Below are 17,135 nucleotides of genomic sequence, written 5' to 3'. Positions count from 1 at the left end.
ATGGTCCACAAGCATTGTTTTTATCTAAATTGAATGCGGCCGATGAAAAATAAAACTGTGGCCGGCGAAAGGTAACGTGTGGCCCGCAAGTATAAATATTTTTTAAATTTGCCAAATATATCCTGGGGTCTAAAATGAAAAGCAAAAAAGGTCTTAAAAACATTAATGGGAAATTTAAAATCTACAGTAGATACTTTGGGTATTTTATGATGAAAAATACTAAAATCACAACTGCGGCACTCATACATTTTTACTTTCCAACGTTTTTCCGCCACCAACAAGTTCATACCGACCCTTTTCATAGAAGAACAACGTTTATTTCAAATATTTTGAGTATTTTTTATTATTTTTATTTTTTGAAGTTTATTGTCAAACGAAGGACCTAGGGCCTAGGCATTAAAACCTAAGCCACTTAAACTGAAAGACACTTACATAAGAAAAAATAAATTACAGTTTTAAAACAAACATAAAACTCATACAACGCACAAACTGAAAAAAAACTCAAAATTTCACAACCAAAATATTCAACGATTCCAAAGCCACCAATCTCCAATTATACATATTTTTATATTAGTTTATACATATTAATTATGCATACTTTTTATTTTGAATTTTTTAGATGTTGTAATTTAAAATACTAAAATTCTAGGTTATTAAATATTTTGATCTCTGAGTACTAAATTGGTCGTTTACTACTAACTCTAAACTTTTTAAAGGACTTTAAGTATTTAACTTTATTACTTGTCGAATTATTTATGGAAGTATCTTTCAAAAACAAGTTTTATTAAATAGATAAAAATCAAAATTTAAGAAATATTTCTATTTTAAAGCAACATGAGCATTATTGAAATAATTTTTAGATATTTCAAAAATATTTACACAATATGTCTAGTTTGTTCTAAAAAGATAATTTTTAATATTTCTTTGGAATTCATATATGCTTTTTGCAAAAAACATAGAAAGATTAGTACTACTTGTAAAAACTAGTAATATAAGCTTGAAAACTGGAAGTAAGTTAATAGAACTAAAAACGTTTAGCTTGTTAAAAAATATTTTGGTTAAACTACTTTGCTATTTTTTTTCACCACTGCTATAAAACAATACAAGTATAAGACACAATATTAGTCCGTTTTTTTTTGTTATCCCTCCTTATCTCACCAATAAAAAGCTTTTTGACGCACTGTTGTAGTTATAATAAAATGTTTTGTTGTTTGTTGTTATGTAGAACTTAGCTTTCAATTCAACACTCATTAGTTAGTGTTGGGTTGGGTTGGTAAAAATTTACTTGTTATTAAAAGTTCATTTATAATACAACAGTCACTTAATGTTGAACCTTAGTATTCAAAGATATTTACGGCTTGCTAATCATATGTAGCGCGTAAAGTAAATTTATCCGGTCCGTCAATACTTTTAAGCATTACCATTTAACAACTTTAGTCTTTATTTTTTTGAATAAAAATTTACAAAAGATTTTTGATAAAGTTAGTTCAACAGAAAAATTATAAAAATTCTATTGTGAAGTATTACATTCATTTGTAATATTTTTTATTCTAAAGGTTAATCCGAACGGTAAAATGTTTCCTTTGTTACTTAACTAGTTTATCGACCATGAGTATTATACATGTTAATAAAAGTAAAAGTTAAAAAAAAACATATTTAATGGTAGTACAATAAATAAAGAAACGTTTACCGAATATTAATCTATCAGTTCTGATTTGATCAACAAGATAAAAATTTTGAATACACAAGTTTTATGCCATGTTTATAAAGTAAAATTCCCTGTAACGAGACTTGTAAAAATACTAGACTTGACTGCAATTGGATAATAATTTGTAGGTTGAATATGTGTCTGCATTTAAGTTATAAATAACAACCTAATAGACTTGGCAATTATTTCAGATATCAAACAATAACAAACATAAACATCAACAGGATGGCCACTAGGTCTGGAAATTGACAAATTAGGCTAAAAAACCTGGAATTTGAGAAATTTTGAACAAAAATCACTAAAAAGCCTGAAATTTTAAGCAATTTTACTTGCTAAGTAGTAAAATTTTGTTGCAACACAAAAAATCTATCTCACAGATAAAAAAAAAACATTTTATTTTTTAGTAGTTTAGCTTTACAGCATATTTTCAATGTTGTTATACTATTTAATGTAGTTTTTTTTTTAAGGTTAATTTTAAACTGAAAAAATGACCCAAAAACATTTACTTTGAAAAACCTAGGAGAAATTTCTCAAAACCAAATTACCATTCTGTAGAAAACTTCTCTTTTTTTAATTATTTACGGCATCAGTTAAAATTTAGGTACTAAATTCAACTACAATAACATAACTAAAAAAAATCATTAAGTTTTGGAAAGCTTTAATCTCTTTATTTACCAAAAGAATATTTTTACTGACAATAATAAAAGAAAAAGAAATAAGTATGTTATTGTTAATTAAATATGTACTTTTTTAAAAGATATTTTCATAATTTTTTTGGAGTTTGTATGGACCTGGGGCAGTGTTGCCAGATTGCTATTCTATGCCAACAGAATACTTACCTGATGTATATCCATTAGATTTAATTTAAAAGTTTTGCGTTTTGTTAATTGATTTGTGAGTTCAGCAATTCTATTTTTTTAAGAAGCTTTTAAGAAGCCATAGAGGTCCTAGCAATGCCTTTGAAAATTTTCTTAGTTGAACTTTGCAAAATCATATCTTAAGGGTCAACACAAACACAAAATGAAAATCTTAAGACTAAAATTATGGCTGAAGATCATACTTTGCTAAACTAGTCTAGTCATCTAAACATAAATACTTGATATTTTTACTCTTTCAGTAAAAGTTCAAAATTATTTATTCACTTTTCCCCAAACTTAAAAGAAAGTAAAATGTTTGTCCTTGTATAATTTAAATCTTATTACTGAAATGCAACACAGTTTTAAGAATTTATTAATATAGTTTTGTAGCATTTTAATAACATACAAGGTAAACCCTTTTTTACTAGTTGAAATTAATTAGAGTTATTCAACTTAAATAGCTTTTTACTGTTTTTTTTTAAATTTAATTAATTTTTGATATATAAAGGTATATAAAGTCAAATATTGTAACTGGTACCTTATAGAAAGACTAAATAACAAAGACAAAAAAAAGACTAATCTATAAAAAAAAAAATTCCTACAGTCTTTTAGAATCCTACTGCAGATTTTTTTTTAGTTTTGAGTAAAATGTTTTTTTTAATATTTGGTCAAATATACTTGCTTTTATTTTTCAATTGTTACAATATAACTTTTTTTTGTTAAAGCAAGGAAAGTTTCCTCACAATTTAAGGTTAAATGCTTGAAAATGAAGGAGAAGATAGATTTTTACTAAGTTTTTAAAATTAAATGAAATACAAACAATTGAAAGTTCCCTTTCATATATTTGTAACTAAAACTTTTTACTAAACTGACCATATCTCAAAATTTGTTTTTTTATCAATCAAATAATTTTTAAAATAAATAATTTAAGTTTTTAAATATACTTAAAATTTAATTAAAAGATTCAGATTTCCTTTATGATGTTAAATTAAATGTACAGTAACCCTATTGTCACACATATAATGTTTATAGTTAGTTAATACTAATTGTAAGTGTCAAAGATTTAAAAAGTTCATTAACAATAACTACATTAATGATAAATTGGTGTAGTTTTTTTACTACATTAATGATAAATTTTTGATAATAAAAATATATTTTTTACTACTTTTTAATTCTTCTAAAATTTCATTTAATTTTTATTTGATATGATAAACACTCATACCAGAAAAGAGCTACAACTTTTTCAGAAAGTATAATGGCACTGAGGTTCAACAGAGCTTCAACGCTTGCAAGTGAGCTAATTTCGATCAAACCCACCTGTTCCGTTGTAACACATAAAAAGTTTAAATCTACCTCATTTGAAGTTGTGGAGTCATACAGAAATCATGGCATCAAATCAGCAAAAGTAAATCCGTTGAATAGTGCAAACTCAGCAGAATTTCCCACTTTGTCTAGTTTCAACCTAACTGATGATACAGAAGTCTTGCACAAAGGTTTGTAGAACTTGTCAAATAGTTTTTTTAAATAGCTGTGACCAAGTTATTTATTTACTGGTATTATGTAAGTTTTAAAACTATGTTTTTGTATAAAATAAATACTCGAAGTTAATCAATTGATTTTAACTTTAAAATTTACTTTATCAAATGGTTTAAAATATACTATGTAATTGCAATATCAAATTATTTATTTCATTTTTATTTATTTTCCAGGACAAAAAATAAAAGTAAGGAAGTTAGTGGAGGAACTGGAAGGTTTGTACAGTGGCAAGCTGACAGTTGACACGACAGGAATGTTCTGTTCACAAGAAGCCGAGTTTGTACATGATACTTTTCAAAAGTTTTCAACACTTGAAATTGAAGATGAGAAAAAAGTTGAGCTTGCAAAAATTCTTGTTAAATCTCAAGTTAGTGTGTTCAATTATAAAGTAAAATTAAAAAAAAAAATCTTCATCCCCATAAAACAGTTTTGTTTAAAATTTTATAGATCCTTTAAACTTTTTAAAGTTAAACTGCTTCTTTAAAATGAAGTAAAACTACAAGGTGAGTTTTTAATATATAATTTTGTACCAGTTGTAGTTATAAATAAATGTTTTTCTTTTTGTTATTGAAAACTGATTTTGTTGATTTTACTGAAAATATTTTTATTCTAATCATTAAACAGTTTATTTAAAAAATTGATTAATAACAATTTAATTTCTATACATAAATAGCAAAAACCTAGACTCAAAGTTTAAAACAATTCTCACTTAACATTAAAAGTAAACTTAAATTTTTATTTAGCTTCATATCACTGCTTAAAGCTTTTACATGGATAATGTTTTATAACTATTGCTTTTAATTACTTATAACTTTTTATACTAGCATAGTATTTTGTTATTGATAATAATTTTTAACCTTCGTGTTCAACTCAAAAAAGTTATTCAGACTTTTTAAATATTAAACAGTAACTTTGAAACTTAAATAAAAGTTTACTCTCACTGAATAAAAAATCTAAAACTATAAAAGTACAGCTATTCAGCAAATCATTAAAAAAAAATATAAAAAAAACAAACTTTTTTTACATTTTTATGCTTGATATCAAAACATTAAAACCGCATGTTTTATTTTGTACTAAACTTATTACGTTCTGTTTTTTAAAATCAAAACTCTCGCAGTGCCTTGACAACTTCCTGGCAAAGAAGTTCCCAGTACTGAAGAGGTACTCGGGTGAGGGGGCGGAAGGGATGCTGGTGGTGGTGAACCAGCTGTTGAGGCTGATGTGCGGGCAAGGCGTTCAGCAGTGCATCATCGGAATGCCTCACCGGGGAAGGAACAATCTATTACATGGCGAACTTAACTTTCCCATGCAGGTTTCAATATGAAGTTTTTCGGTTTTTTGGTTTTTTTGTAGACTTCAATGACTAATTGTATTATTATTTTTACAGGAGTTTTTGTTGCTTTATTTTTGTTGTTAAGGATTTTCTGTGTGATTTCAAAATAAGATTTTTAAATAGTTTAAGTGCTTTCTTGTTTCTAGGCTGTGTATGAAACTCAGGATGTTTACTCAGGATGGTATGATAGTATTGAAATTGTAATAAAAACTTTGATGCCTACCTTTTCAGTTAATACTTATTACCGCAGTTACTGAAAATCCATTTTTAGTTACTTTTTAATTGTTGTTTAATTATGTTTTTGTAATTACTTGTATTGTTTTGTTTAAAAATTTTAAAAATATATATTTTGATTATTTATTTTATAGTAGGTATAAAAATACAATTGATTTTAATATGCTTAGTAGAATTAAATTATTTCTTACTCTGACTGTATCCAACCAAACTCATTTGCCTAAAAATAAGATAAAAAATCCCCTTGTAATCAGATTGTCAAATTTAGTATTTTTTAATATTAAACGTTAAGCATTCATTTTAAATATTTTGTTATATACTTTGTGACCCTGAGTTTCATAAGGGATGTAGAAATAATATAAAAATTCTAACTTTTAACAAACGTTTGTATGGAGAAGTATTTTTTACAGCTACTTAGATTTAAAAAAAAATCTTAATCTAGTTTGCTGAAAACTAATATAGTAAAACATTAATGTACATTTTTCTGAAACAAGTTTAAAGTAGTGTCCGTTTTATTATTAATAAACAGAAAATATATGTTTATTTAAAATTTCTATGATATTTTTACTTCTCTTTTTTCTTACAAAAGTGTAAAAAAATTGAATCTGTTAAACAATAAATAATAAACTCTAACAGGCGATTATGTCCACTTATCACATGTTGAAAAAGTTTTAATTGAAATAATATTTAAAATGTATTCTTATTTGAAAAAATCGAAAAGTTTTATGAAGTGAAATTTTCTGTCTCAAATACTTACAAACATTTAACGTATTCGGTATTTATGTATTTCATTTTCCTTGAAAATGTTTCAAAGGTATTGTGATAAAATTATTTTCAGTTGATGCTGAGAAAGATCAAAGGGTTGAGCGAATTTCCCGATGACGTCATGCACGTTGCTACCGGTGACGTGTTGTCTCACCTGAACGCGTCAACCACTTGTTGCTATGGCGACAAGAACATCAAGGTCAACCTGCTACCTAACTCTTCACATTTAGAGGTTACTATAAAGTGTTATGCTGAAAAACATATTAAAACTTATATTATAGTTAATTTATCATATTATTGAAAATTTTTGATTGCTTTAAGCTTAAGTTAACTTAATAAATATGATAAATAAATATTAAACAAACTGTTATTTTGTTTTGTAAGGGATAACCATGTAAAATTTAAGATACTTTTTCAATATAATTTTTGTTTCACTTTTAAAATTCTCAAAACATCTACAAAGATAACTAGTGTTTTAAAACATATAATCGCGAAAAAATGTAGATGCATGTAAAATCCACATATGAAAAGTCATATCACCTCTTAAATACCAGAAAACAATTTTAAAAACATGACGTATACGTATTGGTCTTTATACTCATGTATAACAAATTTGACAGGCGGTGAATCCGGTAGCAATGGGAAAATGCAGGGCACGCCAGCAAACACTGAACGATGGTAATTACAATGAAGGTGGTGATATGAAGGGTGGTGATAAGGTGACCAACATTCTCATACACGGAGATGCCGCTTTCACCGGGCAAGGTTTTAATTGATGTTTTTGTATAAATTTACTCTGATTTATTTTAACTTAAAAGTTGTAGACTTTCCTTTTTTATCTATTCCGTAAATAGAATAAAATCTTAGGTTTTATACTTTTAGATTGTCTATAAAACAATTTGAAAGTAGCCCAAAAAGTGTATCAAGTAGGACCTGTTTATTACAATTTATAAGTTGCTCTTCTTAGCTTACAAAGTATAGATCTTTTTGTACCAAACTTATATGAAATAACATGTTGTCTAAATTAAGTTTTGCATACGAATACTATATAAGCATAGTGGTTGCACATAGTAAAATTACATAGGAACAGTATTTAAATACTGTCAAATTATATAGGAATAGTAGTTACATACAGTTAAATTTCATAGGAATAGTAATGGAAGGGTTGAACATGTCCCAGCTACCCGGTTTCGACATAGGGGGTTCCCTGCATGTGATAGTGAACAATCAGATCGGGTTCACCACTGATCCGTCCATGGGAAGATCTTCTAAGAACGCAAGTGATCCTGGTACGTAATTATATAAAGTTTTTATGCTTTTTTTAAGAGATCACTAACTTTTTTAAAGTAAGTTTTTTGGATTAAGTAAAAAAGTGACTCCAAATTTTAACAAGTAGAATAAAATGACCCCGAAAGTTTGAAGAAGTAAAAGTAATGACTCCAGATATATTTTAGCAAAATATTAACTATTTTGAAATAACTTTTAATTTGTTCACTTTTGCACAATTGACAATTTTGCACAAAAGTAAAAATAATAAAAGAAACAATAACTTAAAAAAATTATGACAAATACCGACCAAGGGTTAGGGCGATTTTTTTTTAATACTTTTTAAAAGAGATTACAAATTTTTTTAAAGTAAGTTTTTTATTTAATCGATTTAGTTAAATAAAAGTATTTTTGAAACTACTTTTTACCTAAATATTTAACCCATTTCAAAATCTGTACAACTTGAAAATGTAAAGTTTTGAAAAAATTAGGAATGATGATTTATTAAATCTATTTCTAATCATAATTAAATATATAATACAACTCACAAAGGAAGGATGATCGGATGTCCTGTTATCAGAGTGAACGGGGACTCTATGGTAGATCTTGTTATTGCCGCTAATATTGCTAATGAATACAGAACCAAGTACAGAAAGTAAGCTTTTGATATAGTATAAATAGAATATTAAAAATTTTGACACTTGTTATACTTATAAACTGAAATTGATTTAAATTTTTGTGACAAAGTTTGGTATTTTTGCTTCAAATATCGGTGGTAGCTTTGTATTAATTATATTTCTATTTGTATAACTAAAGTTGTATAAAAATCAAACAGAGACATTATTGTTGACATGATATGTAACAAATATTAAACAGAGACGTTATAATTGATATAATATGTAACAAACACTAAACAGAGATGTAATATTTGACATGATTTTTATAAAATATTAAACAGAGACGTTATCATTGACATGATATGTTATCGAAAGTGGGGTCACAACGAATTGGACGATCCATCCTTCACACAACCCAAAATGTACCAAATAATTCGAAACAAGATGTCCTTTCCCGACTCTTTTGCTGAGAATTTAATAGTTTGTTTTGTTTTACAATTACTTTATTATGCTTTATTTGTTCGTATGTTTAAAAGATTTTGTTCCATTAGCTTTTAGAAATGTCTTTTTAAAACCAAAATGTGATACTGAATAGACTTTATACAAATAATGCTGTTTTAATTATTCTTCAGTGTTTTATTATATATGTTAATTATATGAAATTTTCAGGATTACATGATGTTCTATCGAAAACCATATATAAATTTTTACATTTTAATTCAACAATTTTACAAAAGTTTTTATAAGCTACAAACGCTTCGCTGTTTACCAGATCCTCAGTTTTTTATTTTCAAAAACCGTCTAAAACTAAAACTTTAGAATGTACGTGCACGTATGAATAAAACACATAAGTACACATTAATTTAAAAGGAAGAAAATGTGGTGACGAAAGAGCAAGTTGAGGGTTGGAAGTCTGATGAGATGGGGAGGTTGGACAGTTGTCTGTCGCAAGCGGACGAGTACCAGCCTTCCAGGGACTATTTTCTTTCCGGTAGGTGGAGCAGTATGCGGGTTCCGAGCGAAAACTCTGTTTCTAACTGGGACACCGGAATTGACACTGAACTGTTCAGGTTCATTGCGGCAACCTCAGTCAAAGTTCCTCATGATTTTGTTAGTTTGTCTTATACACATAATACTGTTTGAAAAAATAGTAGATTTTAAAAAGAGTAATTAAAAAAATGGTACATTACAACAAAGTAAGTTTTTTTCCATTCTCAACTTTTACTTTTAGCTTAATTTTTGCTCTTCAAAACTGTTTGTACGTTTTATTTCTATTAAACAATAAATTTTCGCCAAGAATTAATTTAAAATTTCAATAGCTTGTTACTTGAAAAAGCCGTAGTTGAATTTTTTTTTTTGAATAATTTACGTGAATTACTGATCAAAGCACAAAATTCTCAATCTTTGTATTTATTTCATTATTTTTAATTTTTTATAATTTTACAAATTTCAGCAAATGCACGAGACGTTGTTCAAGATGCACGCCAGGCAGCGATTGGACAAAATCCAAAACAACAAGCCCTGCGATTGGTCGACGGCGGAGGCGGTTGCCATGGGCAGCATCTTGTTGTCAGGGAGCGGGGTGAGGTTCTGCGGGGAGGATGTGAGGAGGGGAACTTTCTCCCACCGTCACGCCTCGCTGACTTGCCAGCAAACTGAAGATCAGTTCGTTCCGTTGAATCAACTTTCTGATCAGCATAAACTCGAAGTAAAATATTTTGTTTTTGCATTGAGCATATTGTAACTAATATGATAACTTTAACTATTTTTTATTATATTAAATGTTATAATACAGTGAAGTTTTTTTAAAACTGGTATGTATGGTTTTTATACATTTTTGGCAATAACTTTTTTTCTTGAAAGTTATAGGATATGACATAAACTAGGGTGTCCAAAACTATGTGTTTTCTTGAATAATATGACATTAACTAGCGTAGTTATGTAGTTTATTATACCAAGTGAAAACACAATGAATATAACTACATCGGAGTAACCATATTCTACAAAGATTATTTCCAAATCCATTGATTACATTTTTGAAGTAACACAGTTGCAACATTAACAGTTTTCAATTTAAACTCAATCAACAGATAGTGTCGTCGCACTTATCGGAGGAGGCGGTTCTTGCTTACGAGTACGGGATGTCGATCGAGAACCCGGGAAGGTTGTGCGTGTGGGAAGCCCAGTTCGGTGATTTCTTCAACGGAGCTCAGGTTCAACTCGACGCGTTCGTGTTGAGCGGGGAAGGTTTGTGCAATATTGATATACTGATGTTGCAAATATAGTGGTTTCAGGTAGCTATTTCGTGTTGAGCGGGGAAGGTAAAATGTCTGATGCGGATAAAATTTTAACAATAATTTTTTTAAACTTTAACCATACAAAATAGTAACCATGCTTCAGGTATTGTGTGCTATTCTTTGGAAAAATTTATTTTGTATGGTTACAGCGATGGTTCGTGTAAAATTGGTGCGAAATTATTATTTACTGATAACTATTTTTTTATTTAGTTGATTATACTGATGGTACATTGTTGTGTAACTTGTGTTTTCAGATAGCTGTTTTGTGAAAATTGAATATATTTTGTATGGTTGAAGTTTGAAAAGATTTTTTTTCTAAAAGTCATGCTTCAAATAGTCGCTGTCATTTTAAACAAGTTTTGCCAGAGATAAACATGTATGCTTTTGTGTTAAACGGGAAGGTTTACATTTGTGTTTGATAAAATGCTTTTGTAGATATTATGTTTTCACCCAACTACCTCACAAAAACACAAGCATTTGTTTTGCAGTTTAAAAAGATAACAACTTGAAAAAAAACTTTAAATAGCTGGATTATATAGCATTTCATCAAAATTATACAGTTTTTTACTAGGACTTGTTATTTTGCGATTAAGTTGACCATAATGTTTTGTTGGCTTTACTGATAAATGGAATTTTTTAAGCAAAGTGTATGATAAATTAAAAAATGTAGTCTTTTTGAAAAATTAAAATAACTTATCTAGCAAAATAAGTGCACCAGTCGAGACTTATTGTTTTTTGATAGAATTTCACCCATTTTATTCAGCGAAATGGATTCAACTATACTGAATTAACTTTAATCATCGAAACGTACACACAAGCCTTGCTGTTTTATTATAACTCAAGTTAACTTTACACATTGAATTATATGCACTAATCAGGGCTTGTAGTTTTTTAAATAATTTTAACTGACTTTACACAACGAAATTATTGTAATTATTCTAAATAATTTTACACAGCAAAGTGGATGAATCAATAAATCTTTAAATAATAATTTAACTCCAATAATTAAATTACAAAACGAACTAGATTTATAAAATTGATTAAACTAACTAAGCACAACGAAATAAATTTATACAATCAATTAAATTAACTAAACACAACGAAATAAATTTATACAATCAATTAAATTAAGTAAACACAACGAACTAGATTTATAAAATTGATCAAATTAACTAAGCACAGCAAAATGAATACAAATAAATTAATTTTAAACGCAGCGAAATGGATTTCTAAATCAAATTTAAAAACTCTACACAGCAAATTAAATTAACTTTTTACAGCGAAATCAAAACAAATAAGTTAACTTTTTACAGCGAAATGGATGCATCAATCGGGGTTAGTGGTTCTTCTTCCTCACGGAATGGACGGATCAGGTTCAGAACATTCGAGCTGCAGAATTGAAAGATTTTTACAATGCTGCGACAGCAAGCAAGACGGTCAGTATTTTGATAATAAAACTAAGAAAACTTTTTTTGAGGTAATTGAATTTAATTTTTGATCAGGTAAAAACTTTTTTTTTTCTTTGCGATCTATAAACTTTTATCCTATAGTACAGATTAACTAAAATAGTTTTTAAAATTTACGTTCGTTAATCATATTGCTAGTTAGTTCTTTGTTGATTCTTGCTTTCTTAATTTACTTATTAGAAATTTAAATTAAGGAATGTGTCATTTTTACATTGTTAATTCAAAAGTAAGCTATGTTTTCTAAAAAGTATAACTTATCTAAATAAACTGTATCTTAATCGTTAAACCCATACTTTTAAACTGCACATATCAAAACTTAAAACTCCATTTTCACTCTGCTGCTCAAATCCACAACTTCCAATTTCCTCAAATTTGACTCCAATCTTTAATGACCCTATAATCCTTTATATGACAAAATTTTCTGTAACTCATAGCCCCTAACCCTTAAAAATGTCCTATTTGACCTGAGTTTAATAAAACTTTTGTGAAATAATCAAAGTTAAATAACTTCCGACGTGTTCCAAAACTAACATTTAGTAACAGTAAACAATACTTTTTTTCAAAAAGGTATCGACGGGGACTCGGTGAACTTCAGTGTTTGCAACCCGACGCTGCCATCCCAGTACTTCCACTTGTTGAGGAGGCAGATGGTCAGGAATTTCAGGAAACCGCTCGTAATTGCCGCCCCCAAAACCCTCCTTCGGTATCCTGTTAGTTAAAATTTGTATTATTGAGAGTTAGTATATAGTTTGCTAATACTTAATTTATGAATAAGTTTTTTTATAAATGATAAGAAAGTTTTGAGTAAATACTGCTTAATGTTGTTGTTTAAATTGTCTATTTATTTTTTGAATTTTTAAAGAAAATTTTAAGATGTTTAATATTTTGAATACTTTGATTTAAGATTTTAGTTATATTTAGACTACAAGGTATTTTATGCCTTAACTAAATAAGCTGATTAATATTTGTATAACAGTCAGCAACATCGAGTATAGACGAATTCGAACCGGGTACCAGCTTCAGACCAGTTATTGATGACGAAATTGCAGCTAAAAACCCTCAAAAGTATGTATTAATATATTCATTTGATTCAATTTAAAAATATTAAAAAAATGTTTTCACTTAAATACACCAGTCAAAGATTTATTTTAAATTTTATTTCATACAAACCGTAACAATGTGTTTTGTATTTTAAAACTAAAACAAACTACAGTAACCTCTCGCTTATTTACGCACATTGCATTGTGTCCACAGAAAAAAATACGTAAAGATACGAGAGGTTGTAAAGATACGAGAGGTACCAAATATACTTACTATAATGGCTGTTTTTTGATATTGCTTCTAGTTAAAAGCAGACTGGAGACTTTCCCACTTTTAACAATGTGTTTACTTAATTTATTATTATGAACACAAAAGATAAAATTATACATACATTAAAAAAAAAGAATTTAGATTTATATAAAATAACAATACTTGTAGAAAAATTATACTCGCTTTAATAATAGGTAGATTTTATCTTTATATTTATTTATATGTGACTTATTTGTTACTTAACATTTATATTCTATTCTACTCAGCAAATTCAATTTATAATTAAGCATTTGTTTACAATTAATAAATGGTTTGGTGTCTATATTAAAATTTGTTTCTATAGCCTTTTACAAAAATATGCATTTGGTGCTGTAATGGATTTCTTCTTTTGAACAAAAATATATAAAGTAAAAGAAAAATGTTAATACTGAGGTATAACTAAATGTTTATCAATTAGTCAAGAAACACAAATTTACAAATTCTGAAGATATAGAGAGGTGAGTTAGTATTTAAAAACATATCCCAAATTAAAAATATACAATAAACCTAATTTGTGTAACATTAAAAAAAAAATAAAGTTTTGACTTTTTGAATTTTTTAGAATTCTAAAATGCGTAACTAAACAAGATTGCGTAACGTCACGAGTGCGTAAAGATGCGAGAGGTTACTGTACTACAAATAAGTTAATTTTGTTGAAAAACTAAAAGCTTAAAGATTAATTTATATAACAATCTATATTATTTATTTCAGAATTAAAAAGGTGATATTATGTTCCGGCAAGCACTACTTCACATTGATAGAAGAAAAAGAAAAACTAATTGCTGAAGGAAAGGATTTGAAAAATGTGGCTATAATAAGGTTGGGTAAATACACGATAGCAATTTAAATATAATATTGTTCTAAAAATACAATTAAATTTAATTAACATTTATCAATTAAACCAAATATTTTATGTATAAGTGCTTAAAATCTTTTGTTTTATTTGTATACTTACATTCTTTTAGAATGCTCAAGTCTTTAGTTTAGAAATATCATTTAAAAAGTTGCATAAGTAAATATTATACGAAAGAATCACAACTTTTTTAGTTAAAAAAAGATCTCATAACAAGGTTGGAGGAGTTGTGTCCGTTTCCAGCCGTGCAATTGTCCGAAGTGTTGAGAAAGTACTCCTCAAACGCGGAGGAGTTTGTGTGGAGCCAGGAGGAATCGAGAAATGGAGGGTGCTGGAATTTCGTGGAAACCCGGATGAAAAATATAATGAATATTCAGGTTTTTGGTTGTTGTAAAAAATTTTTAGATTATTAGGTTTTTATTCGGTGAAAAAAAAAACATTTTGAACAATCAAGTTTTTGTTTTTTATTTATGATGAATAAAACAGTTATAGCTTTATTTGTTTTTTATTAAAATTGAACTATAAAAACAAAAAAAAATCACATTCTTGTTCAAAAAATCTTCTTTTTTTAATAAAAAATGAAATAAATATTTAATAGTTGAAATACGCGGGTAGAAAAGTTCATCCGGCTGTGGCAACTGGAATTTCAAAAATTCATCAGCAAGAAAAAATACAAATCATCAATGACACATTTCAGTAATCTTGCCTCATTTCATATATAGTGTTTCAGAGTATTTAGCCCTTAATAATGTTTAATTTTTAATTATTCAAAAGTTTTACTTTTATTCAAAACTGTAGTAGAAGTATTCAAATGGTATATTATATTTTTCATTTTAAAGTTTTCAACAATTTATTCATTCGATATGTGTATATAAATTTATTTAATTTTTTTTTTTTTAAAGTTTTCAGCAATTTATTCATTTAAAGTATGTTTATAAATTTATTTAAAATGGTATTTTATTTGGTGCTTTAATGTTTTTCACTCTTTTATTACACCAACTTGCCAAAGTTGCTTATCTAATGTTGCACACTTTTCAATTTAATCAAGTTTTTATATCAGTATTTTTGCTAAATTTTAATTTTTTGTAACTGTAATCAAGGTGTTTCGTTGCTTTTCAACTAAGATTAAATCATATACGTTAAATAAAAAAATATTGGCCACCTTATAAAGTAAATTAAATATATTTATATTCAAACATTATTGGTCTGAAATTCCTTAATACACAACTAGTTCTTCCTTGTTTTTATTCGCTTTTAAATTTGTTTACAACGATTTCTTATTGTAAATTAAAAAAAAAACTTTAGTTTTGAATTTGTAATTTTGTCTCGATAAGAGTACCCGACGTGATGTTTATTGTTATCAATCTAAATTGCTAGGGGTAATTAAATGGAGATAGATATGGTTAGATAAGATAAATACATCTAAGATACTTAAAAGTCAACAAAAGTTTATTTACAAATATAAAATAATCACACGACATACTAAAACTACAATTGAACACAAGTAACAAGAAGTATCTTAAACTAAAGAAAACGAAGTATTTCAGACTTAAACATTTTATAATACAACATTTCGAGCTTTACCAAACACCTGATACTGCTACTGCAAGTAAATGCAAGTAAAATTCCGTTTTATAAGCACTTAAATTAATGTAACTCCTTTAAGTAAACAATATTGTTTATTGTTTTAGAAAATTGTTTTAAGAATATAAAAATTGTTTTGGAAAAGCTTGTTTTGAAAATAATAAAAAATGTTTTGGAAAAGCTTTTATTGTTACAAAAAATTCCATATTTATTCACAAGCTTTAAAATACTAAAATGAAATGTTAGTTTTATTACAATTTGAAACTATTAATACAACTTTGAAATTTATTCTAAAAAAAGGGTTGCCAAGAAACCTAGAATCCTGGAAAAACCTAGAATTTGACAATTTAGGCTAAAAAATCTGGAATTTGAAAATTTTTGAACAAAAATCACTAAAAATCTTAGAGTTTTAAACAGATTTTGCATTTTAAAGTTGTAAAATTTTAATTTGACTTGAAGAATCTATCTTATAGATAAAAAAAAAGGTCATCATAAATTTTTTTTAATATAAAACACATTTAAAGTAGCTGAACAGTGTATTTTCGATTTTATTATACTATTTAACACAGTTTTTAAATCTTAACTTAAAACTAAAAATAGACCCATAAACATGTACTTATAAAAACTTGGAAGAAATTCAGAAAACCTAAAACAAATATGCAAAAAACTTTTAACAATGCTGTAAAAATCAAGTGTTAAAAAAGTAAAATTTTGCGATTGAAAATCAGTAAACAATCTGTTTTTTTTTACAAATTTTACATTTATACTAAATACTTAAGTGTTTAGAATGGTAGAATTAAAACTAAGCGGCTAGATATGAGTAGACTATCACAAGTTGTATTCAACAATTATGCTTGCTACCCATAACATTGTTTGTACAACTAATAAAGTATATAACAAATAATTCGAACTATGGTTTATACAAACTTTAAACATGAACTTTTTCGGTTAATTTACTTGTTCAACCAATGTAAAAAAAATTGTAGGTTTCGAAAAAATACGGGTTCTTTAAATAATAATTACTGGTGTAATTTTCAGTTATAATAACTTTAGATTAAAATTTTATTTATTTCTTTATGCAGAACGTTTTATTTAGAACTTTTCCACTTGATTAAAAATGTTCTCGAAAATTGAGAGCTGGTATTTTCAGTCTAAGCCCCTAATGTTTAATTAAAGTTTTGAAATTACAATTTGTTTTTGTAAAAGTAAGATTTTTATAAGCTTGTAACTATCATTAGAATATTTTTCGGAATAATAGTTTGGTGATGC

At 27.1% G+C, this 17,135-nt stretch overlaps 1 protein-coding gene across 1 annotated transcript; it reads left to right on the top strand.

The window, feature by feature from the left end:
• Positions 1-3,795: 3,795 nt before the first annotated feature.
• LOC145845948 (2-oxoadipate dehydrogenase complex component E1-like) lies at positions 3,796-15,442 on the top strand. The gene is made up of 17 exons (XM_082952922.1): positions 3,796-4,058; positions 4,275-4,468; positions 5,219-5,413; positions 6,507-6,665; positions 7,054-7,198; positions 7,582-7,722; positions 8,252-8,354; positions 8,658-8,796; positions 9,187-9,426; positions 9,770-10,024; positions 10,407-10,563; positions 11,927-12,049; positions 12,647-12,789; positions 13,056-13,144; positions 14,141-14,248; positions 14,500-14,659; positions 14,881-15,442. Exons 1-17 carry the CDS (start codon positions 3,821-3,823, stop codon positions 14,980-14,982), a joined length of 2,691 nt encoding a protein of 896 aa, XP_082809048.1. The 5' UTR covers positions 3,796-3,820; the 3' UTR covers positions 14,983-15,442.
• The last annotated feature ends 1,693 nt before the right edge of the window (positions 15,443-17,135 follow it).

Source organism: Thalia democratica, unplaced genomic scaffold (genome assembly GCF_965202585.1).
Source record: "Thalia democratica unplaced genomic scaffold, ktThaDemo2.hap1.1 HAP1_SCAFFOLD_214, whole genome shotgun sequence".
Lineage (NCBI taxonomy): Eukaryota > Metazoa > Chordata > Thaliacea > Salpida > Salpidae > Thalia > Thalia democratica.
This window is presented reverse-complemented; position numbering and strand designations above follow the sequence as displayed.

Excerpts from the sequence above, each read along its gene's own strand:
- LOC145845948 (XM_082952922.1), top strand. The coding sequence starts at position 3,821 with ATGGCACTGAGGTTCAACAGAGCTTCAACGCTTGCAAGTGAGCTAATT. Across the intron at positions 7,723-8,251 it reads TAAGAACGCAAGTGATCCTG|GAAGGATGATCGGATGTCCT; the intron begins GTACGTAATTAT and ends CAACTCACAAAG. Across the intron at positions 14,660-14,880 it reads AAAATATAATGAATATTCAG|TTGAAATACGCGGGTAGAAA; the intron begins GTTTTTGGTTGT and ends AATATTTAATAG.